Source organism: Pteropus medius, unplaced genomic scaffold (assembly GCF_902729225.1).
Source record: "Pteropus medius unplaced genomic scaffold, Ma_sr-lr_union100, whole genome shotgun sequence".
NCBI classification, from domain to species: Eukaryota; Metazoa; Chordata; class Mammalia; order Chiroptera; family Pteropodidae; genus Pteropus; species Pteropus medius.
Genome location: NW_024348242.1, coordinates 1138761 through 1163004, shown reverse-complemented (window position 1 = coordinate 1163004; position 24244 = coordinate 1138761). Strand labels below are relative to the sequence as shown.

Genomic DNA, 24244 nt, shown 5'->3' with positions numbered 1-24244 from the left:
GATGCTGATGGAACCTCTTCCTGAGGGAGGGACAGATCTTAAAAGGCGACGTAAGAGGCACAAACGTCCTGTTTCCTGGGAACGGGTCTTACAGAGGGCGCTGCGCCCGCAGCTGGAGGTGGCAGGCCCAGGACGGCCCCCGTGGCCCCTGATGGAGCGAACCCCGTGGAGGAGGCTACGTGGGGCCAGCACGTGCTTCTGCTACCACCCTCTGCGGCCGGGCCTGCAACCTCGGGGCCAGGGCTGCGTGACCGCCGTCTCCGGCAGATGGAAGGCCGGGCCTGCTCACCGTGACCCATTTATTACACATGAAGCACACGGACAGCAAAGGCCTCCGATGAGCCCACGAGGTCTGTCCAGACCTGCCCGTCCACGCACTCCCAAGGAGGCGTCAGGCCACAAGCCGGGACAGAGAGGTGGCCACGCACTCCCGACGCAGCACTAGTGCTGGTGGACTCGGCGCCAATTCCCTGCCAAGCCCCATCAGGGCCGGTGAGAAAAGCCTCTGGTGGCTGAGGAGGGCCACCTGCCACGGTCGCTGGGGACAGTGCCCTGGCGATGCCTGTGACGGCCCTCACTGCTGATTCCTGGGTCACCCTTCTGATCCTGCAAACGTCTCCCCAGGCACCAACGGCCAGTGCTCCCTCAGGGTCCTCTCTGTCCCTTCGAATTTTACCCTGCATAATTCGCGTGATGGCAGGACACCCTCGGGGGTGGTGCACCCCCACCTTCTCCCACACACAGGCCCCTTGCCACTGGACTGGAGCCTGGCTGGACAGGAGTCTGGAGCAGCCGCAGCCGTCTCGCCGCCATGAGGGGCACGGCTGGAGAGCCAGGGACCTCGCGGAACCCAGCTGGCTCCCGCGCGAGGCCGTCCTGCCGCGTTCCACCCGAAGGAGCCCGCGGAGGCGAGAGGCCCACGCCCGGACCCAATGCCCTGGTGCGGCGGTGTGGGGGAGACCGCTCTCCCTCCCTGGCCTCGGCCCCAGCCCCTCCCGTGGGAGACAGGGAGGCGAGGCGCCCTGCACAGGCTGCGTGTGCAGACGGTGTCGAGGAAGCGTGGCCACCACGAGTGACCTGTACCCGCGGCACGCAGCCAGCAGCAGCTGGGGTTTCCCGCCGGCCCCGCCGCGCAGCCCGGCCTCGCGCTTACCTCTAGCAGCTGCACGGCGCCCTCGTGCTCCCTCTTGGCTTCAAGCTGAGCCTTTATGACGACAAAAAAGACAAAAGTGAATGCTGAAGGGGAAAAGAGAATGGGATTAACGCCTGAATTAACGGGGACTGGGCCGCGGACTTTCCCCCCTAACAAGCCTCAGGCTCTAAGGGTCTGGGTCAGTTCTCATTTTTCTGCCTCATTGGGCGAGACAGACTGGATTTCGGCTGGGTTTGAGTCTGCACAAATCGGGATGTGCGCCCTGGGCTACAGAGAGCGGGTGGGCTGGTGGCACTGGGCGGCAGGTCGGGGGGACGTCCTGGTACTGTCCTGAGACGAGGTCACACGCTTGAGGTGGATGAACCCAGAACGACAGGGCAACTATCCCGAAGCCTCGGGAAGCACCGTCATGTCCCCGACTGTCCTTAACCACTCAAGAAACAGAACACGGTCCTGCGAACTTGACCCCCAAGGAGCTGAAGGTCAGCCGAGATCTCATGGGCCCTAGGAGAGGACGCGATGGGTCCTGAGCCTCTAAAGGCTCCCAGCAGTTCAGCCTGTAGCAGCCCCCGACCCCCAAATGGCTCGAAGCAAAACCACCTGCTCCAACAAATGAGAAAGTTTACAAGTTCCACTAAAGGGGGTGGGGGAGGACGAAGAGGACACAGGGACCAGGTACGTGGTGACGGAAGGAGACTAGACCCTGGGCGGTGAGCGCACAGTGCAGCGCGCAGATGGTGTGACACGGGTGCGCCGGAAACGTGCGCGCTAGTCACCGATGTCACCCAGCACGGTTAACGTGAACACAAGAATTCTCGGATCCGCAGGATTCCCTCTAGGTGCCCAGAGAATGCCAGTGATTCAACATCACGCAGAGCCAACGAGTGTCATCCTAGCAGCGTCTGCTTCTCACTCGCAAACTGAGGGGAAGCTCGGCTTCCCCAGCACGGAGAGTGACAAGCGGCCCGAGCTTTCGCAGCCCTCATTCACACATATCCACCCTCACGTGCTTCCAGCGAGGCTTTTAAGAGCTGAGGAAGGGAACAGAACACAGCCAATTAACTACACCATTCTGGAATTCAGCTCAATCTTCAAACGCTTAAGACTGTTCCTTTCAAAGCAAACACAAGAGCGACGATACATCACAAAACAGGAGAGAACGATGAACCACCCGGGAACAGACCGGGATGACACAAATACCACCACCGCGGAGCCACTGGGGTCGAAGATGGTTTTAAAGCGGCAGGATGAAAACAGAAAACGCCACGGCGGCTGTTAGACTCGGCCAGTCTGGCAGCGGCGGCTGATTCCGGCTTCGCGTGAAAATCAGCGGTTGGGTTCGCAGGCTACTTGAGAGCTGGGCCACCGGGCAATCGGAATGCAGTGTTAAAATTAACAGTGACAATGGCAGCGCCGAATGCTTTCAAAATCTAAGCAACAGCTCGAGCAAGGCCCGATTCGGGAGCCAGTGCCACTTCATGGGGAAGCGGCGACCTCCATCAAGACGCGGTCTCCCGGAGCACAGGGACGCCTGCAAGGAACCGTGACTCTCAGGGAGGCTGCGTCCTGCTGTGAGAAGGGTGGGCCACCCGGGGGAGTGGACGTCCGGGGGCGGACCACGCAGCCACAGGGTCCCAGGGGCGGATCACACGGGGCGACGGCAGACATCCTGTTGCCACAGCTACGGCCGTAGGCTGGAGCGGCGGGGCGCACACAGCCCAGAGCAGAGGTGACAGTGGGGCTAGGGCCACACGTGGGCTGGGACGGGGCGGGCGAGGCCGCTCATGGTGCTGTCGACTAGCTCCACAGGAAAGTGAGTGAGACTCCCAGAGCCAGGCGCGGCCGAAGCATCCTCACGACAGGGTCCTCGAGCTCCGTGGAGCGGAGGAAGCCGACGGCACAGACCGCTGTCCAGGAGGGGGTCGTGGGAACAAACCAGACCAGGCCAGCTGCCGCACTGACCGGACACACTCCATGGTCCCCTGCCACCTACTGCAACCGAACCGCGACGCCCAGGGGGTCGCCTGAAGGCAGCCGGGCTCCCAGTGAACAGGAAGCCAGCTCCGTCCCTGCCCCTTCCTCAGGAGCATTTCAGGAACAGCCTCGGCCCTTCCGCTGGAGGGAGGAACTTGAACCCACAGCAAACCCGCCAGTCTGCAGACCAACATTAAGTAGGGAGAAGCCGTCTGGCTCCCAGCCCTGACTATGGCTGTGGCCCGTCAGGGGACAGGGGTGCCCGGAAGCCGTGAGGCAGCCTCAGGCACTGCACCTGTGATGGGCCCGGCCCCGCGGTGGCAGTGAGGGCGAACGGACGGGCCTTTTCTGCCCCACACGGGGCCTCGCCAAGGACCGCGCACACCTGTCACCAGAGCCCTCGGCCACGGCGCAGACGCGGACCTCCACCCCGCCACCCCCCCACTCAGGGCTCTTCAGCACCTCCAGTCGCTCACTGCCGCTGAGCGCAGGCCGGGACGGGGACACCACGGCCTGGGCAGGAGTCTCAGGGGACACGGAAGGTAAGCATCCCCCAGGGGTGTGACCGTCCTCAGGGAACTGTACAGCTCTGGCGGGGAGCCTGGGAACAGGGGCTGAGGGGTGCACAGAGAACCGAGCAGACAGAGGAAGAGGCGATCACCCCAGGGCAGAGACCAAGCTGCCCGAACGGGGACAGGCTGTCATTGGCGGAGCCCAGGAGGTCGGGGAAAGAGCGGGCCGCTGAGGACCGGTGAGCGTGGGCCGTGATGTTCGCGGCCGTCCCCGCTGGATGTCAGGAGGGAGGCTGGACGTAAGACATGAGGTCCAGAGGCGGGGCCTGACTTGGCAATGCAGACGTGGGAGTTGGCACACAGGCGGGTTCAAGCCACAGGGCCCGAGGAGATGGCCGAGGGAGCCGGTGCCGAGGAGGCCGGGCGGATGGCTGGGGGCGCACCAGTGATGTGCAGATGCGACTGTGCGGGACGAGGAAACCGGAAGGCGGTGGCGTCCTGGAAGCCATCCCCACTGGGGTGACCGCCTCGAACTGTGCCTCTGCGTCAGCAAGGATGAGGACAGGGAACTAGCCACTGGGCGTGCTGTCCACGTATGGGCGACTTACCAAGAGCCACTCTGTGGCTGAGGTGAAGTGGGGGTCCCACTGGAGTGGGTTCAAGAAAGAGCAGGAGTCAGAGTCAGAGAGAATAGCTGGCCCTTTTGAAATATCTCTCACTCTGTCTCGTCAGAATCAGCTCTGGACCTCTGATAGTTCTGGTGACCCTTGTCATGGCAGGGGGACCTGGACTGGTCGACTCCTAGCCTCACAGTGGAGGTAGGTGGCTGAGTGCTCACGTGCAAACGCCGTCTGTATTGCTTACTAGCCGCGTGACATCTGGCATGGCCCGTCACCCCAAGTCTTCAGCTTCTTCAGTGAGGAAACGGGTGACTTCTGAGGAACATGATGAGGGTCAAGCAAGAGAATTCGCATCACAGCACGTCCCTGCTCCCCGTACACACCCGCTTTATGTGGGTGTAAAGATGCCATTTGCTTCCCTAGCACTTCCTGAGCCTGTGAGGTTCTTCCCAAGACTCCCCAGGTCAAGGAGTGCCAGGCCCCCCACAGCCCGTGAACAGGGGCCCCTAGCCCTGCGCTGTGTACGGTAAGGGAAACGCCCTCCACTGTACGTTCTCGTGAAATGAATACACGGGACGCTAACGACCGCAACGCATGACGGTGCCTCTCTGCACTAGTACCTTGGAGGCCGCCCTTAGGCTCCGCTGAGCAGATGAGGTCGGGCCGCGGGGCTGGGCTCTCCCGATCTGCGACATCTGAAAACCCTTCGGGCTCCCTCCAGTGGAAACAAGGAGTTGGACGCGGCTGACCCCTGCTGGGACACCTTGACTGCAGCCCTGGCCATTTTCCGTTCAAGTGCACGAGCAGACAGAGCACCTCACAGGTGTGCGTCTGGATGCCTCCGAAGGCAGGTGCAGACTAAGCCAGCTGCGGCGCGGCCTCCCTCCTGCCCAGACCCGCACACGGCTGCTCAGGACGGTGCCGTCCTTGGTCCTCCCCCAACCCCCACCCCGGTGCTGCCCAGGGCCCCGCCCACAACCCCCCAGGGGCACTGCCAACCATCCTCCCGACTCTCGGTGGCAGGCTTCACCTCCTGCCACCTACACTGTCACCCGCACTGTCACCAGCCCAGTCAAGACACCAGGCTTCCTAGTGTCCGTGCCACCGGCCTCCCTGTCCCCCTGCAAATCAGTCCCCGAAGAGCACTGGCAGGGATTCTGAAGAACGTGACTCAGATCTGGACCCCTGCTCACCCACCCCTGTCACGGTCGCCTCTCCCCCAGAATGCAATCAGGCTCCTTCCTGCGGCCTCCCCAGCGCCGGGGTACAGCCCTCTGCGCCTGCTGATGCAGCCCACCCGCGGCGCTGCCCGCCCCACCCGGTCCCCTACCCCCCGCACGCAGCGGCTCCCTCCACCGGCGCGCACTCGCCCAGGACCGCTCGGCCAGGACCTGGGCCCGTCTGAACGTGCTGCCCCTTCGGTGTGGCCATCCTGCTTCCTCCCCCGTGGCGTGTTCGCCGTCTGAGCTCATCTAACTGCCCGCGACTTGCCCACTGGCTCTCACTCTGGGGGGGGCGGCAGCCCAGTCTCCCAGCCCTCGAGTTCCCAGGCTCCAGAACTGGGCTGAGCAGACGGCCGGCGTCTGCTGCGTGCGATGCGGTGGCCGGGCGTGGTGCCGTCGCTGTCCCTGGCGGGAGAATTCACTGACCTCCCCGGCTCAGGCTCACCTTCCTCTTCTAACTTCTAAAGTTCTCAGAATTGGCACCCGCGTACTTCCTTAAGTTTTTCTTCCTCCTCTCTCCCTGCCGATGAAGCGTCCATGTCCAACACAGAGACAACAGTGACCGTGCAGAACAAGGAGCCCCTGGAGCCGGACGGTGCGCAGACGGGCACGGGCTCCGGGGCACGGAGAGGGTTGCAGCGTCCCCCTGGGCATCGAATGCTCAGTAAACACGACTCTAGGGTCTGCTGAGAAAAACTGACCAGGCTGTTATTTGTATCTCCGCTGGCTTATCGTCCGCCTGAGACACACAGCTTGGGACGAGCTTCCGGGGTCGCGGTGAGCGGGCGCAGGTGCCACGCTGCCGTGTCCGGGCAGCAGGTCCGCAGCGCGCAGCGGGAGCAGGCAGGAGGTGCTGCTGCCCGTCTGCCAGCAGCGCCCTTGCTGGACAGCATCTAGCGGAATATGCTTCTCGGCGTGGCAGCCGCCTCGTCATAACAGGCGATGAGGGCTGTGACAGTCCCCATCAGTGGGGGCTTAATGAAATCTACCCTTAATGCGAGGTCTCGATGATCAGAGCACCGGCATCTGAGGTTACCCTCCTGACGCAGCAGCCCCATGAATCAGCTCTGGAGGTGATTCTGGAGGACGCCACGGGCAGACCCCGCTGGGCTGCGGGCTGGGGGAACGGGGGCGTGGACTGAAGACCTGGGGAGGCTGCGGCCACTCAGATGGGCGAGCTGTCTGCTGCCTGTCCAGCCGGCGCCAGTCACTTGCTTCCCTCCTTCTGCCCACCAACGAGATGAGCTCTGGTTGCCCGTGGGGGGTGGGGCAGGGGCGGTGGGGACACTGGGCTTCAGGAAGGAAAAGACTAAGAACCGTGCACGGGGACCCCAGCCCCCATGGCTCCAAAACAGCGGTCGTCTTTCTAACGGTGGGGCCGGAGCTCCGTCTCGGCCCCCGACCCTCCCGGGTGCTACGGGCACAGGCGACGCTCAGGCCTGTGTCCTCCCCCTTCCTCTGGCTTCGCTTCTGCCTTCCTCCGTGCTCACGTGCGCTCGCTCGCTCTCTCTCTCTCTCTCTCTCTGAGATCACTCTGTAAACACTGCCCTGAAACTTGCTTTGCTCCCTCAGTAACACGCCGTGTAACTTCCCAAGAGAACGAGCTAAAATCGCTCCTGTTGACTGCGTCACACTGGTCCATACGTGGACACACCGTGACTGGCACGGCCACGCCCTCGGACGGGCAATAAACTTCATCCAGCTCCCACCCCTGCCCCGCACAGCACTGCGAAACCCCAAAGCCCTGGGAGCTGGGTCCTGTCCTTGCTGCAGGCGCGCTCCCAGGGGAGGGTCGCAGGGTCACACTGCGTGGGCTTTGTTTCAAGCGACGCCCCGGGCTGAAGCAGCGCCCCGCGAGCGCCCTTCTCCCTGCAGTCTCGCCAGCAACGGATGTTAGCGCTTTCCGTTCGCTCCTGTGGCACAGGACACGGACGTGGGGCCTTGTAGGAGAAGCCAGACGGCTCAGGGGGGCTCAGAGGACCCAGGCCTTTCCGGCTAGGAAGGGAGGGAGACGCTCTGGAGTGTGGCAAAGGCCCGCATCTGCGGTCCCCCAGCCCTCCGCCCGCACCCCTCCGCCCCAGGGAGACCCCCGCGCCCCTTACCTTCTGCAGAAGGTCGATTTCCTGCTGCTTGGCCGTGAGAGCAGCCAGGGCTTGCTCATGCTCCAGTTCCAGCTGCTGCCGCCGCTCGGCGGCCTCGCGCATGTGCTGTGGGGGGCAAGGCGAGGTCAGGCAGGGGCCGCTCCCCACCCTGACCCACCGCCCACCCCCTCCCTGCCGCTGGGCGATTTCCGAGGGCCGCAGAGCGAACCGGGGGGACCCTGGCCCTGACAAGGCTTCCGCCTCGTTCTTACTTTTTATATTTTAAATGCAACGAATTTGAGCAGAGCTAGAGGTACCCGGGCTGGGGTGAATTCCGTGTTTTTGTTTTGTAAAAGTCTCTCTTCTCTCCATTTTGTCCCTGGTCCTACACAAATAACAGCCAAGGCTTACCAATCCCTCCCTGTGCTGTGGGGACTGCCCAAGCACGGACGTGGGGCCACGTAGGAGAAGCCAGACGGCTCAGGGTAATAGCCTCGGACTGCTATTTAAGTCACAGTAGTCTCATGATAATTGCAGGAAGCAGGCACTGCAACTAGCCCCATTCTGCAGAGGGGGAAACTGAGGCACGCAGGTTTTCTTGCTCCTCACACAGCTGGTAAGCGGCCATGTGAATTCAAATAGAGCCTGAGTCACAGGCTTCGCCCCCTCTGCTCGCTCCTGCCCCCCGGCAGCGGCCCCACGGCCATCAGCCAGACCCGTTTCTGAGCAGAGACGGGGTGCGTGCGCCCTCGCTGTGCCGTCCCCACAGCCGCCGTCCGGCCTCCGCGGCGGGGTGGAGCTCAACCCCGTGTTTAATTATCAATTAATTAAATAACTAATGTTAGTTATCAACACCTGTTTCACAGAGGGGTGAATATTACATGAGTTAGGACAGTACCTGGCACCTGCTACACCCTGTGGTACCTTTAACTCTGAATATTAAGAAAACCCCTCCCCTCTGACCTGTGCAGCATCGTGTGACGTGGGGTCGTGTGACACGGTGTCTGGGACAGTCTCACAATGCGGCTCTAGTGTTAAAGCGCCAGGTGCGCAGGACGTCTGCAGTGACCAGGGGCTCTTCCAGCATGACAGCGAGTGACCAAGACGACGGCACTGGCAAGATGGTGGCAACAAAGACGACGTGCCACCCCAGCCCCCGTGCCGGCAGGCACTCCCCGCCCCGCACCGCCTCGGAGCCGGCGCCGTGCCACGGCTCACGACTCAGGGAAGCCGAGAGACGTGCTCGCAGCCATGCGGCGCCATGCCGGACAGCTGGAAGCCACCCCACGTGCCACACGCAGAGCCAGGGCACGCCTAACCACTGACCCTCTTCCGCCTGAGGCCACTTATCCACGGCCACTTCGCTGCCGGCTGGGGGGGGGGTGCGCTCCGGGAAGGCCGTCAGCGAGGAAGGAGGCGGCGTGTCCTAGGGACGTCGGGTGAGCTCAGAGTCGCTCCAGGCGCAGTGGCCGGCGGCGGGGTCACCGGAGGACATGGGCCACAGACACTTTTGCGAGCTTCTTGCTTAGAGACGAAAGGGACACCACCGCTTACAGAACAGACAAGGGGGACAAACGGACACGGCGCTTGCGTTTCTCAGGCTGACGAACCAAGTCAGCGTGCGGTCGCCGCCAGGAAAGCGCAGATGTGGGAAACGGGCGCCCTCGAGGCGCAGCGGTCGAGGCTAATGACGATGGACGCCGTGGCGGAGGGCAAGGCTGGCGGCGGCTGTGCCTTCAGGGCCCGTCCCCTGAGGCAGCTGGCTTCCTCCGCACGGCTGCTCAGGGCTGTCTCCGCGGGCGCTCAGCCTGCACCGCCCACTGCCGGCCCCGCACGCGGCTTTCCCAGTCTGACGCCCACCCTCCCACCCAGACGACCAAGCGACTCCCTGCTCTCTGAGCCTCCCCCCGGGACCCAGTCTCTCGGGGGCGCTGGACCGAGGGCCCCATGGGTTCTCACGGACAGCGGCAATCCCTGCCTTTTGCCCCAGGACAAACTCCCCCCCAGATTCCTAACACGCGGCTCCCACTTTCGCAAACCCGCAGTTCCAAGGGGCACGCCATGCTCCATGGGGACATCACATATCTGAAAGGTGCTAAGGGCCACGTCACAGCAGAAGCGCCTGCCCAGGACGCTCTGCCTGGGGCACGGTTTATTTTTAAAGCAGTACTATTTATAGCGGGATGGCGACATTAACTTGAGCGCTTAAGTAGCCCACAAATGTCACAGTGCCGCTTCCCCAGGAAGCCCGGGTGCACCACGGAGTGAACAGATGTGGAGCGAACTGCGTCATCTCAACACCAGATCAAAGGGGCTGTGTCTTCTGCTTGGATCCCGCCCTGCCCGGGCAAAGAAGTTAAGGAAAAGGTCACCGCCTTCCACAGGAGCTAACCGGGGACGCCTTTAATGTACAGCCTTGGGATGCAGCACGCACAGTGGGAAGAACGCGGCACGCCCGTGCACACGACTCCCTTCCGCGTGACACGGGGTGAAGGACACACAGTGCTTACCGTGCTCGTGGCTTCAAACGAGAGAGGTGGCGTTTAAAACTCTCTGTTCTCTGCCATGTGGCCCCGCCCATCTGGGAGTCAGTTCATCCCTGATGACGATCGGCACAGAAGCGCCCTGTGGATCACGGACGCTGAAATACGTTTTAGCCAAAGTGTCTGTTTCTCAAACTGGGACGGAACGAGGAGGGAGGAGCAGGGGCCCCTCTGCGAAAGCGTGGGGCGCGCCCGCTTGCTGGCTCGTTCTCGACCCTTTCGACTCGCCCCTGGTGGCTCCTGAAAACACAGGGACAGTGACGTGCGTCCTGGGCAGCCATGAAGATCACTGTTCTGAAGCAGTTTTCAGGATGCCCAGTGTCCCCGGCTGCCGGCCTGGGAGTCGAGCCGGCTGTGTGCCCCGGGCTGCGTGAGCTCCCTGGCCTCGGTTTCCTCATTCACCGAACGGAGGGAAAGGACCCATGCTCCCAAAGCGTCACGGGGACCAGGCGGACTGTCCGGTTCCCAGTGGCCTGCACGGAACGACGCTCAGTGCAATCATCGGTGAGTTCTGATTGAGGTCTGCCGTTTCGTGGCTTGTTTTCTCCTGGTTCCTGGCCTTCTCATTCCATTTCCCTTCTGCTGGACGATCTGAATGTGTTTTAGGGTCTGTTTCCATGTATCTGTTGAGTGTCTAACTGTATATTTTTAGGTAACTTTTACTGGTTGCTCCAGGGATCTCAATATACGTATTTAAATGTAACTACTCTATCCGGACCTGCGGTTTGCCATCCAGATCGGACTGCAGGACCACGGCTGGCGCCTCAGCACTCGCCCTCCCTCTCATTGGGAGCAGCTGTCTCGTTGTTATCACATCTACACGCATCGAGAACCATCGGACAGTATTTTAATTTTTCTTTGAAGCACTATACGTGTTTTAAAGAGCCTGAGAGGAGAGCGATGGCCTATTATATTTACCTAGTTATTTACCATTTTTGTTTCTCTCATCCACCTAGTTCTTACCGAGCACTAACTATGCCAGGCACCGTGACAGGTGTCAGAGACACGGCAGACAAAACCGGAAGTGGGCTTGGCCTGCCGGGCGCCGACGTCCTAGCAGGAAGATAAGCACTCGTCAGAGAAGGAGATAAAGGGGAGAGCCTGTGACCAGCGCCCCGAAGACTCGAAGCTGAGAACCTCGACTCGGCGGCGGGCGAGCCCTGGGGAGGGGACACAGGAGCGGCGTGCGGAGGGTGAGCCGGTGGTTCGGAGCGGGGAAGGCGAAGCATTCTGTGTGCGGGGAACGGTGCGTGACCGGGACGGGGTGCGGGCCAGGCGCAGGAAGGCTGGGGCGCCGGGGGGCCTGGACCGATGGCAGGGACGATGGCGGGGACAGGGAGGAGGAGCTGCCCGCCTCTGGGTGGAGGAACGAGGAGAGAGAATCCGACTGGGTCTCTCATCTCGAGGACAGTGGGCTTGTGCCGAAATGGAGACAGCCTCCTGCACACGTGCTGTCCCTCACCAGAGATAATTACTGGACACGAACGTCGTCAGATGCCAGAGCGCTTGGAATGGAATAATGAGCAGGTCCAAGTAAGCTATTCTCGTGAAGCTTACGTTCTACTGGTGGGGGGCGGAGCAGGAAATAAACAGGCCATCTAGCAAGTGAATCAGAGTAATTTCAGAGGTTAACTTAAAAATAAACAGGACAAAAGGGAGAGAAGTAGACTCGACTCAAGCCGCTCAGGGTGGTGACACGCAGCTGAGACCTACGTGATGACGAGGAGCTGGTCGAGCGAAGCCTGCAGGGGCCAAGCTCATGGTGGCAGGAGCCAGCTTGGCATGTGTCCACTGCGGCTGCACAGAGGGAAAAGAGCAGGTCTGGAGCGAACGAGGCAACGCCCCGGCTGGGGGTTCGGCTGTGTCCCCCACAGTCACATGCCGAAACCCTCGCCTGACCACACGTTTGGGTCCTCCCCACAGACCTGTCCCCTTCCCTACGTGCTGTGTGTGACGCGGTGCGGCCCCGCTGAGCACAGCAGTGTTTCCGCTACGGCGGTACCTGGGGCTCGCCCTGGGCTCTGGGCTCCCGGGGGCCCCGGAAGTCAGGCTGGGGAGGGGTCCGCATGTGCTAAGCACACGGAGACGCTGCAAACTCCGGAAAGGCGAGTGCCTCTGCTCGCCCCTCGCTGGCCCTGGGCTGCCATTCCTACTTCCCTGTCTGACGGGGCGGCAGCACCACACCCTGTGCAACCTTTTCCTGGCGATGAGTGGAGCGAACCCCTGGCACGCTCAGTGGCCCAGACTTTTGACGGGCAGGCTGGGGCACCAGGAGGAACAAGGGACGGGCTGCCCGGCGCACGGAGGGGACAGTCCAAGCACAGTGGGGGCAGAGGGCGGAGTCTCAGAGGGGTCCTGATCCCATCCTCACGCTGGAGGCAGGACACGTGTGTGGCCCCCAGTGCCGGCCAGGGCCCCCACCAACAGGAACGGAGGCCGAGCCCCGAAGCAGTGAGCCCCCTGCCCCTGGCTCGAGTCTGAGTGTCTAGTCCAGATGGCGCTGTCCGCTCTCGGGATCCGGCCCATCGTGGGCTTGCTGGGGACTGAGCCCGAAGCCCTGTCCCCATTCCAGGGGACCCTGTGGTGTTATGGGGTTCACATCGCAGAACAAAGGAAAGGAGCTATGAAGTGTGAGGTGACTGACCGCGGGGTGCGGTCACAGGTATGGCGGGGAGGGGCAGGGGACAGGGGCCGGAGGTAAAGGAAGATTCGTCCGTGCAAGAGAGTCACTCGTTAACCCAGGTTATTGCTGTTCGTTACCACGGAACAAGCCTCGGGTTACCTACATCGAAATGGACTAACCTGTTGATCGTGAGAGCAAAATTTCACTCCGAACAGTTTTTCTTTGACTCATAAACTAGACCAGGTTGTATTCAGTTACTCGAACGTTTTTGCACCCCCGGGCCAGCCTTCTGGACTGCACCGCGTGCTGGGCGTTCACCTCCAGGACCTGGAGGGTGGTTGACAAAGATCCGGCTATTCACCTGCCACCTGCGCGGCCACCTGCAGTCAGACACAGCGCCCCAGGATCTCTGGAGTGTCGAGGGTCCCGATGAAGCCGCGAGGTTTTTAAATTAAAGGAAAATCAAGATGGAAACGCCTCCCTGTGGGTCTCACTGGGGACGTCGAAGTCGCAGCGGTTTGGCCTTCCCGGCGGTCAGCAGAGAGGGCAGCGAACGACATACTGCCAGGTCTGTCCAGGAACTTCTTTCCAAGCGAGGTCACCATCGCGGGAGTGGGTGGACATGACCTGGGGACTGTTTGCCCCCCACAGCTGTCCGGCAGCATCTCTACCACGACGCGCCCTCAGGTGGGGCAGACGGCTGCCTGCAGCGTGGGTCTCCACCTGACCACTCCCGCCGCCCTGGCCCAGCCCACGTCTCCGCCAAGCTCTCAAGTTACACATGGGGACTGTGCCATTTTCCCTGCCAGAACCCCTGTTCCATCCCCAAAGAGAGACAGACATGTTCTCTGTGCCGCCCTCCAAACAGAGCCGTCGCCCGGGTCCTGAGCAGGAAGACACAGGAGGGGCAGGTGGCACCTCGGTCCCACAGGGTAAGCCGGCCAGCCGCGTCGCCGTGTCACAGCGGCTGGCAAGAGGCTCAGATCTGACCGCCCCGCACACGCGGCAGCCGGATAGACGTGGGAAGCACCGCAGGCTTCACTGCAGCACCCTGGAGTCTAAGAAGCTGCAGGAGAGTGGGTGGTCTGCTCCGTTTCACCACCAGGCTCGACCCTCGTGCTGAGGCCTGAGCAGGGGCTGCCGGGCTTGGAGGAGCAGGGAGTTGCTGCAGGGACACCCTCGTCCCATGGTCCCCAACCTGCGCCCCGCAGATGCCGATGTCCACGCACTCCCCCGTGGTCTGTCCTCGCCAGGAAGAGAGTGCGCTTGGCTCACGGCTGCATGTCTGCAGGAGCCCGTGCAGGCCCCAGGAGCAATCCTCCTATGAGGCATCCTCAGCCTCGGGCTCTCCACTGCTCGGTCATCCGTCGTGAGGACAGACGCACCAGCAGCGACACTGGTCTCTCACTCGATCCGCGTGCATTCACTCAACCGTGCGTACACTCCCTCGTTTACTCATTTAATTACTCAGTCCTATTACTCAGTGCCTGCTGAATGCCAGATTTTGTCCTAGGCACTAAAGTGGGCAAAGTCTCTCTCCAGCATGTCATGTTTGGGTGGGGAAATAATGCACGAGCAAATAAAATAAGCAGGATACGTTTTCTTCGAAGACATGGGAAGAGGGTGGTGTGATGGCATCTGGCAGGAGGCGGCCCCTTTTGATGAGATGGCCATGTACGGCATCGCCAAGGAAGGGACGTGACACCAAGACCTAAGCAACCAGGAGCCGAACGGAGCAGCGTTCCTGGTGGGAGACCCCGCGGGTGCGAGGGCCGGGGGCGGAAACGCACGCACCACGTGCCCACAGGACAGAGGGGCCCGCGCAGCTGGGCCAGGGCGCGAGGGGGCGTGGGAGTCCGGGGTGGGGACCGGTGGGGGCCAGAGCAGGGTCCTGTCGTAAGGACACCAGACTTGGTCTGCAATGCCAGGCAGTGGGCAGGTGTGGGCAGTATAGGGCATCATTCGATTTCCATTTCGTCAAGGTGGCTGTGGCTGCTGTGTGCAGAATGGGCTCTAGGGGGCAGTGCGTGTTACGCAGGGCACACGGGAGGCCTTTGCAAAGCTGAGGGCCCCGCGCTCTCGGCCACTGTAAGCACGGAGTGTTGGGGGGACGAGTCTCACTGGGCAGACTGATATCTTGTGTCTGTCACTCGCAAGCATCTGCGCGGCTTCTCTAGGCCAGCCTGCACACTGGGGACCAAAGGACAGGAAAAAGGACGTGGATCCTGTCGTGCGGCACTATCTCCTGGTGCGGGGTGGGCAGGAGGCCAGTGTGGCGTGGTGATGGGCCCGGCCTCAGCGCCTCAGGCTCCCTGGCTCCTCTGTGTCCCCAGCCACGGCCACGGCCACGGCCTCTTTCCGCTCTGCAGCTCCGGCCTCCCCACCCCTCTGTCTTGGGCCTTTGAACCTGCTGCTCCCTCAGCAGAACGTTGTCCCCAGCTTTCTCACGGCTCCTTCCACTCTTCCACCCAGGTCCCTGTCCAAATGTCACCTATCAACAGGCCTTCCCCACCCACTTTCATCTCGTCACACCGTGTGCTCGTGCACCGGCCACCTCCTGACATGTTTACTGGTTTACTAACTCCTCCAGATCGGGGACCTGGATTCCAGTCACCCTTCTCCAGCGCCCAGAGAGCGTTTGGCACGTGGTGAAGGAATGAGCGTGTCCTCAGGTGGGGGCTCAGTCGGGCTCGTCATCCGTGCGATCACAGTAGGCCCTGGACGGTCTCGGGAAGCCAGTGTCTGAGGCATCCGGGAAGCCAGTTCCTCTCAGAGTCAGCACAGACGGTCTTGCGTTTCTGGGTGTTCCAGTGCAGAGTTACGTGGCAGCCCCCCAGGCCCCCAGCACAGCAAAGAAGGCCTCTGGAAAGACCCGCATGCTGGCGGACGCGCGGTGCACGTAACAGACCGTTAGAGAAAAGCCACACATGGCCTTTGGCTCGGCCTGAAGATGAGCAGTGTGTCGGCGACGTGTGGAAACGAGAAAGCCGACACATGAACATGGCCACGGACCAGCTGTCGGTCCACGGACACGAGCGCCTGGCTCCGCCAGAGCCGTGGCCACAGCACGTCAACACAGAACGGCATTCTCAGTTTACTGCGCTCATGTCCCCTCTGCCCCATCACTACGGGCTCTGAAGGCCGTGTTGGGTATGAGATAACACACTTTAGTCAGCTGTGACCACCGGATGTGCAAATGACAGGACGCCATGATCGTCACCTGAGCATCACACTCTAACCCACAAAAACCTCTCCTGATCCATCTCCTTGCGTCCAGTCTTGCTCAGCACATTTTTCTCAGTGTGGCCACTGAAGTGACCGCAAACGAAAAGCAGATGCAATTCATCAGCTCTCTGCCGTCCGGTAGCACCTGCAGGACACTGCACAATGCGCCCTAGTCCTCAGTGGCTTCCCGTGTCCACAGGCTCGGTGAGGCGACGTGACAGCCCCTGCCGCGGGAGGCAGAGCCCGTTCCTTCACGCCGTGCCAGCGTGCCAGCCTGAGACTGGCTTTGGCCGATGAAATGTGATGGAGGTGACTGTGCCATTCTGGCCCAGCCCTCATGAGGTCTCACGTGCGTCTGCTCTCTCACGGCCTGCTGTGCCATCATTAGCTCAGGCAGCCTGCCGGAGGGCGGAACAGCCAGGAGCAAAGCCAAGCACCTTGGCCAAAACCATCAGTCGTGGGCCAACAGGCAGCCAACGGCATGAGCCCCAGGCTAGAAGAAGTGTTCGGACAAGTCCAGCCAAGAAGGTGAGCGCCACTGACCCAACCCACGGGCCGTGAGCAAGGAGAAGCGTTACTGTCTTAAGCCAGCGGCTCTGGGCGGCTGGTTATGCAGCGGCGCCGTGACAGTCGGGAACTGGTACAGTGTCTGATGACTCTTAGAACAATTCCCAAAATTCTTAAAATTCTCCTTTGGCCTCTAAGACCCTGCCCGACCTAGCCCCAGTCTGCGTTTCACTTTCGGCCTCCCTCCTGCCCCCCACTGGCAAGCATCCCCGCCTCGGGGCTCCCACACTTCCCGCCCGGCCGGCGTGCTCGTCCCCTGAAGTGACAAGGCCCCTCCGTCTTCACTCGGAAGGGCTCCCTGTTCGATCCGTCTGAGTGAGGCCCTGCCCGTGACTCTGGACGCGTCACTGAGTCACCTCCTCCTGCGTCACCCACTCATTTTTCTTCAAAGCACTGTCACCGTCCGACATCATGTTTTGTCCTTCTCTCCTTGGAGAATGTCCAGCTCTTTTGCCAGCTGCTGTGTCCTGGTGCCCAGGACAGGGCCCAGCTCAGCCAGCGCTCCATCGGCATTTGTGAGTGAAGGAATGAACGAATGAATGAATGAATGGTCACACAATACGCGGCTCGCAGGCCAGAGACCCCACTGAGTCTGGACTGTGCGGACCCCTGTCGAGACACACAGTACACCCACTCCCCCGGGAGGGATGCCACGGGGCAGCCAGGCGCACCAGGGCCGGCGGGCGCACATGGGGCCCCTTCGCCCCGCCTCGCCCCCTTCCACTCCGGTGGTCTTGCATCCGTCGGAGCGGCCTGGGGACGCTCCTTCCTCTGTGCAGCTCCCACCGGAAGGAACTTTCTTGGCTCTTCGCATGTGGGACACGCCGGCTCGCGCGATGCTTCCCCGTTCCTCTCCTCGCTGACACGGCAGGATCCGTGCGCCGGTCCCTCCCTTCCCCGAGAAGGGGGCGTGGAGAACCCGCCCCTCGGTGCCCACGAGGACGTTCCTGGAGCTCACCTCTGCGGCCCCTGCGGGAGCTCCCGAGTGAGAGCATCGTTCAGGGCTCCCTGCTGTTTCCCTGGGGGAACGGCGGACTCCTCTGTGTCATCGCTCCATTTTGCTCTGCAGCCGGGCTGCCGGGAAGCTCAGGCTGAACGAGACTCTTAGGGTGACTGAGTCTAAGCTCCAAGCTGGCGTATCTGAGTCCTGCTCTCCCTTTATCTGAATTTTCTGCTTCTACCCATGTCACTCCACCATGCTATTATACGTGGCAGGTGTGGCAATTTGACTCTGCCCTTGGAAAGAAGTCTGAGACAAACACACGCGCAGATAATAAATTCATCGATTCTTAGTTTTAAAAGTGTAAATGTCAGGAGGGATTCAAATCAGGTTGAAGATTACTGGCTTGGCTCCCGGGGAGGGTTCTAGTCAGTTTCAGTATGGCTCTAGCTGGACTGCCCTAGAAAACAGCCCCAGTTTCAGTCTCGTCTGTTTTGCTAGAAGCTTTTCTATTTTGAAGGAAAAAATATGTTCTATTTGCAATCCACTAAAAACCAGTGCGAGCCGGTGTGGTTCTGTGTGCCAGTAACGGGCCCTGCCCCAAGCCAGGTCAGCCTCCTTGCTTCTCCCAGATGCAGGTTCGGGTCAGGGCCTGGCCCATCGGTCCAGGTTTGGCTTCGCGTGAGTTGAGAAAGGAACTCTGTGCCGCCTGACGTCCTCCTGGGTGGCCCTTGAGCCTGGTGGGGTTCTCTCTGGTTCTCAGCAACTCGGGTTGATTGAAACCGGTTTAGGTCCCAATTCAGTTCAAATCACCGACCACAAGAGACTAAGCATCACACAGGGTGCTTGGGTGCAGGCCAGGCCACTTCTGGAAATGCAAGGTCATGCTTCGACTCAAGTTTACAGAGAGAATGAAGTTTTCTGACCAAGCCAGCTGCATCTTCCCAGCCCAACGCACCCCCTCCCTCTCCATCAGCGCGGATGCGCTTCCCTGCTCAGGAAAAATAAAAGGCTAATTTTAAACGGCCCTTTTGTTATTATGACAAAAATACCAAGAGGAGAGCGTGAAAATCACTGTGCTTTTCAGTTGGTACCAGTGAGGCCGTGCTTATTAAACACGCATGTGCAAAGCCCTGGTGCTGAGGCTCAACCCCAAGGTCAGAGGGGGTGCGGTGGGCCTCTCAGCGCCCATCAGAGCACGGGACCCTTGACCCACCCCAGGCCGGAGGAAAGACGGGCCTGAACCACTGCAGGGGGACACAGGCTTGGAGGGGAGACCACCCGCGAGCTTGGTTCCCACTCAGGGCCAGCAGTGAGAGCAGGGGGCACCTCTAGTTTTAAACAGAGAGAATTCACATGCTGTAAAACTCACGCTCTCAAAGCGTACAGTTCAGTGGTTTGGGTACATTCACAAGGGTGTGCAACCGTCACGCTAATTCCAGAACATCTTCATCGCCCCCAAAAGAAACCCCATACCTGTTGGCAGTCACCCCCATCGCCCCCTCACCCACTAATCTGCTTCCCCTCAGAGCTTGAGCAGTTTCCCCAGATGGTACAAGTGGGAGTAAAGTCACTCCTGCCGCAGGGGTCGGTGGGGGTGGCACGGGGCACGTTCCGCGCCTGCGAGGCACAATGAGTCACGCAAGGCAGGTATCACGTGGCGGGACTGGAGGCGATTCCGGTCTCGCTCCTTCACAATGAGAATCCAATGTAATTTTAACACTCAGAAAACAAAAATAAAGCCAAAGAATTCATTGAGTCTGACTCAGTGCCATCATAGCAAAGCGGCCCACCCGTTCAATGCTGAGGACGGTCCCGCTCGCCAGAAATGCACGAGGAGCACCTCGTCGCCGGCACCCTGAGAGCCACTTTCCGGTTCAGTAACGAAGGTCACTACACATCTCAGAAGCGCTTACAGTGCACAGCGTCTGAAACGCCGGCGCCCACGTCTGGTCCCCAGTGTGAGCTAGCCGGGCGTCCACTGGGGAGCGTCGCCACCGCGGGCTCGGCTGCGGCCAGCACCCCACGACGCGGAAACAGAAGCTGCTTCCCCGTCGCTTCGGGAACATTCGCTTTCGTTTCTCATCGCCTTCTATACAGTAAGAGTGAGGCAAACACAACACAGCCCAGGAGCCCCGAATCGCGAGGCCGCGGGAGAGTTCCGGCCCCTTCCGCTCCGGGCCCGCGCCCCGTTCCCTCGCGCCGGCCGGAGGCAGAGCCGGTGAGCGCCCTACCTTCAGGACCTGTTCTAGGTTCTCCAGCTTGGCTCGGAGCTGGCGCTTGTCCCCCACGGCCGGGGCGCGTCCGCCGCTTCGGCACGGTGCGCGTGCGGCTAAGCCGGGCACACTCCGCTGTCACCTGCAAGAAGCAAGGAGGAGAGGGTGGCCGCTGACAACGCGCGGGCGAGCCGGCGCCCAGCACGTACGTCCTCGCCAATGTCCTTATGGAGACTGTCCCGCCCTCGTCCTCAGTCAGGGATGCGCTGGCGGGCCCGCCCCAGCTGGCTGAGCGTCACGTGACGGGGCTGGCCAATCAGCACGCGACCTCCCTCTGCCCCGCCCACAGCCCCGCGGCCTGCTGGGGCCCGGATCGGGTGTGGCCCGGGCCGCCACCAGCGCGCTCCAGCCCTGCGCAGAGGCGGCTTAATGGGCAGGTGAGCGCATCGCACCCGCAGAGAACGAGGCGCTGGACGCCCGTGGGCCCGGGAAGGCACTCCCCCTCTTCCCGCTGGACTTGGAAAGCTGAGGACAAAGGCTGGAGCTGCAGCGCCATCTGCCGCCATGAGGAATGACCCCTCCAAAGGCAGCTGGAGACAGGGGCAGAGCGCCAAGGGATGCGGGGAGGGGCGGGGCCTGATGATGTCGTGTGAGCCCCGCGGCCGCGCTAACGTTTTCTTTTCCATTAGCTGGGCCAGCAGGTTCCCTCTGTTTTCTCACACTCCTTTGACGTCTTTTCTCGAAGAATTTCACCCTATCTTAAGAGTGAATAAAATGGGGACAGGGCCCCACGTGGATTAGAATGATGGGGGCTCCAATAACTTTGGGCGCCAGGCCCACCCTCAGACCGCGAGCCCCAGGGGCACATTTGGAGCTTGTCCGGGAGGCCCCCTTACTTGCAGCCTCTCCTGCGGCTCCTGCGGGACAGAGAAGGGCCTGCCGCTGTGACACGCCGCCATCACTTCTCACGTGCAGCCTGTCAGCCCGGCCACAGGCTTCTCACCGCGTCCCCTCCTTCCCACACGTTACAACGTGAGTTAAACTTCAGTAACAGACTGTCACAAAGCCAGGAGTTTTTTTGTTTCAAACACAGTATGTACAGAGTGCTGGTTGAACCTGACAGTGTCTACCGCGCCAGAAGAAAGGAAGGCACCCACTCCGCATTCCCAAGTGGAAGAGGGCTGTGAAGAAGCCATGATTAAGGGGTCATAGAGAGGTCTGATCTGCAGGAATATTTTAATGCCATTTTGCTACAGCGTGATAGAACTTGGAAACAAATTCAGATGCTCGGGGTGAAAATGTCATGACCTGTTCGAGTGAAATCGCACCTGCATCTGAACCTCAGCTCCAGGGCACAGGCTCACTGAAAGTCACCAGCTCTCACAGCCCACCCAGTCAAGAAAATGAGGCTTGGGAGCAATGTTTGAAAGCCCCATCCACACCCAGGCCACAGAAGAGCCGGCACGAGCTTCCTGAGCCGTGAATCGGGCCCTGCCAGCCCATCTGACACCGCTGTGGCGTCCATGGGAACCATGACAGAACCCAAACTCCTGGCCTGGTCTGCAAGGTTCTGTGCCTCTGGCTCCCGAAACTCTCTGATACAACCGTTACTCCGCTGCCACCATTCACCACGCTTGGGCCACCCTGGCTCTTTCTGTCCCTTAAACAGGCCAAGCTCATTCCCACCCCAGGGCCTCTGCACGTTCTTTCCCCATTACCGGCAAGTCGCCACCCACCTCCACTCCACTCCCGGTCTCTGTGGCTCTGGCTACAGCAGCTGCCTCTGCCCTGGGCACTAGACGTCTTGTCGCACAAGAATATAGCGGCCCTGGTGGTTACACCACTGAGTTCAGGGCGCTGCTCACACAGCTGATAAACCCAGAGGAGGGTGTCCTCTCTGACTGGGCAGCAGCCAATCTGTCTGCAGACAGGACTGATGCCTCCAAATAAGACACTCTCGATACCGGCTCAAACGGGCCATGTGCTCCGCTGCCCAGCTGGCCTCTCCAGCACTGACTGCGCCAGGAGCCTGGGTAGAGAGGCCCATTGGTTTGCGAGCCCCCGGGACCCCCCGCTGCCTGTATTGGAGTTCGATGCGGGTCACTTTCATGAATAAGAATGCTCCCAGAGAGCAAGCCCGTGTCCCCGTCACAGAGGCACTTGCACTAGAACACTCTCCTGGGAACCAAACCAGATTATTCTCCTACTGAAGGAGAAAAAGATCTCAGAATAGCAAAAGGACGTGAAGAGATTGTCACTAAGACATAAAAACTGCCCCCCACCCCCAAGACAAAAAGAGAGAAAGGTCATGTATGTTCCAGTGAGGGCTGGGCAGCTCCTGCTTTGTCATAATTGAATAGAAAATTAAGAATAGCTCACTCTTACAAGATGCTGGTTTCTGACTAAGGAAAACTAGATAAGATATTTGGGTGTGCCCCCTGGGCGAGGGTCCTTGCCTTCCAGCAAAGCTTCTGTGCAAATGCCCACGTGTGTCACCCTGATAGACACCCACGATAGTCTCATTAATAAGACAAAGAGGAGGAACGAACAGCTAGTGCGCTGCATGACCACTGTTCTTACTCGTCATTCATGACTGGACCCAGAACTCCGGCCAGCCTTGGGTTTCTGGTCCGCAGGTAAGAACTCCAAGGTCACAGGTTCGTAGGTGATGAATTTAAGGACCTACACAGTACCTGGATCCAGAACCCAGGTGCCGCCAGGCTCTGCACTGCCCGACAGCTTCTCACGGCACAGACACAGCAGTGCGCCCACAAGCTGGGCACCAGCCACTCAACTCATTTCTATGTTAAAACACGGGGTTTGGTGGCGGCAACGGTGGGTGCCATCAGGTGGAAAAGCAACTTAACACATCTGCAACAGCTACTCAACAATAGCGTGTCCTCAAACCTCTGAGCTGCTACAGAGACAGCCGCCCCGTTAGGGGTGTAAAGGGCGCCCTGGGGACCCGGTGAGGAGGAAATCTGAATTCCTGTTCTTTTGAAATCCATAAGAAGTTGGGTGTGTAGGCTGGAAAGGCGCTGAGCACGTCCTTCGTGCCGTGTCTCAGATCCCGGCGACTTTGTCCCTCCCCAGGGTGCCTGCCCCGGTCCAACCCGCATCCCAGTGGCCCAGCACCAGACCTGGCGCCTAAGGGGCAGCCGCCTGCGGGCTGACGGCGGCTCTGCTCGCATCCATGACTAGCAGTGCTGGTCTGGTCGTTGCCCGTGCTTTCTTAGGGGTCCTGGAAGGCAGACTGCAGCGCCAAGCTGGGACCAGACGGGGAAGCCGGGAGGTCCCAGCCACCTCCCGGGAACCAGGCAGGTCCCCTGTGTTTCTGCAGGTCCCAGGCACAGGCACCCAGGAAGCTGGCACTGTGGTTAATCAAATGCTGTCATCGGCAGCACCAGGCCGCCCCGCCCCTTCTACGGACGTCCCCTGGTTATCCTGGGACACAGGGAGCTCAGCCCCAAGGACAGTCTTTCTATTTCCCACGGTGACTGGAAGCCACAAAGGGCAGGACAGTGCTGTGGGCCCAGCCTCCCAGCATCTCCGCGGACCCAACAGTTGTAAGCTGCTGACCCCAGGCGAATCCCGCAGAATTTATCCTTCCGTTGCTGGTTTATTTCACTTTCCGTGATGTCCTCAGGTTCATCCACCCTGTAGCCTCTGTCGGAATCTGATTTTGGGGGCTGAACAACATTCCGTGGCACGGATGGACCACACCACGTTCATCCAGGCGTCCACTGACGGACGCTTGGGTGGTGTCTACATTTTGACTGTTGTGAATGATGCTGCTGGGAACTTGGCTGTGCATCTCTTCAATACATTCTTTTGGATACACACATACCCTGAGGCAGAACTGCTGGGCCCCACGGCCCCTCCCTGCCACCCTCGCCTCCTGGTGGCCACGGATGGTGGTGGCTTACCTTGCCGAGCTGCGGGGCCCTCGGGGGAGGCCTGCATGCTGCCGTCTCAGGCGGCGAGCTCCCTGGGCGGTGCGCGTCTGCTCATGGTCCTAGGACAGAAGGAAAGCGTGCTGTGAGGTGACGCCCAGGAGTCCGGCTCTGCGAAGCCCAGGCCGAGCTTCCTTCTCTCCTCCCCGTGGGATGGGAGTCCCGTGCTGACAGTGTTCTAAGGGTGTAATAAAAGCCAGGTAACAAGCAGGTGCTGAAGAGCCCAGCCGATAAACCACATCCGGCGTCTCCGCGCCCTCCCGTCACACGTGTCCACTCCCCACAGACGCAGCAGAGCTGCCGTTAACTGCAGGTGAGCTTTGAGCCGCCCTGTTCCCCACAAATTCTGCTCCAAAGAAGCAGCTACAACAACGGGGGCCTCTTTAAAGGTCTGTCCCGCTTGGACATGAGGGAATCCACAAGGCTCCTGCGTGTATGGGGTGTGGCCCTAGAGAGGGGCGAGCGGGAAATGGGGTCAAGTGGGGCTCCCAGGACCTGCTGGGTTCCGAGCCCAGAAACAGAGGGAGTCGGGCCCATGTGTCAGGGTGTGTGGGACCCAACGCGCCCCACAAGAGGCTAGGACCTGAGCGACCCCAGGCTGAGGTCAAGTCCCC

The 24244-nt window shown here is 60.8% G+C and overlaps 1 protein-coding gene across 2 annotated transcripts in view; it reads right to left on the bottom strand.

Moving 5' to 3' along the window:
• RIMBP2 (RIMS binding protein 2) overlaps positions 1 to 24244 on the bottom strand; it is a 140030-nt gene that overhangs the window by 39846 nt on the left and 75940 nt on the right. For both annotated transcript variants that reach the window (XM_039879221.1, XM_039879222.1), the window contains exons 2-5: positions 23604 to 23692; positions 19696 to 19819; positions 7585 to 7689; positions 1154 to 1204 (exon numbers count right to left, since the gene is read on the bottom strand). In XM_039879221.1, coding sequence (XP_039735155.1) covers positions 1154 to 1204; positions 7585 to 7686 — 153 coding nt within the window. In that variant the 5' untranslated portion in view covers positions 7687 to 7689; positions 19696 to 19819; positions 23604 to 23692. The remainder of the gene's footprint in view (positions 1 to 1153; positions 1205 to 7584; positions 7690 to 19695; positions 19820 to 23603; positions 23693 to 24244) is intronic.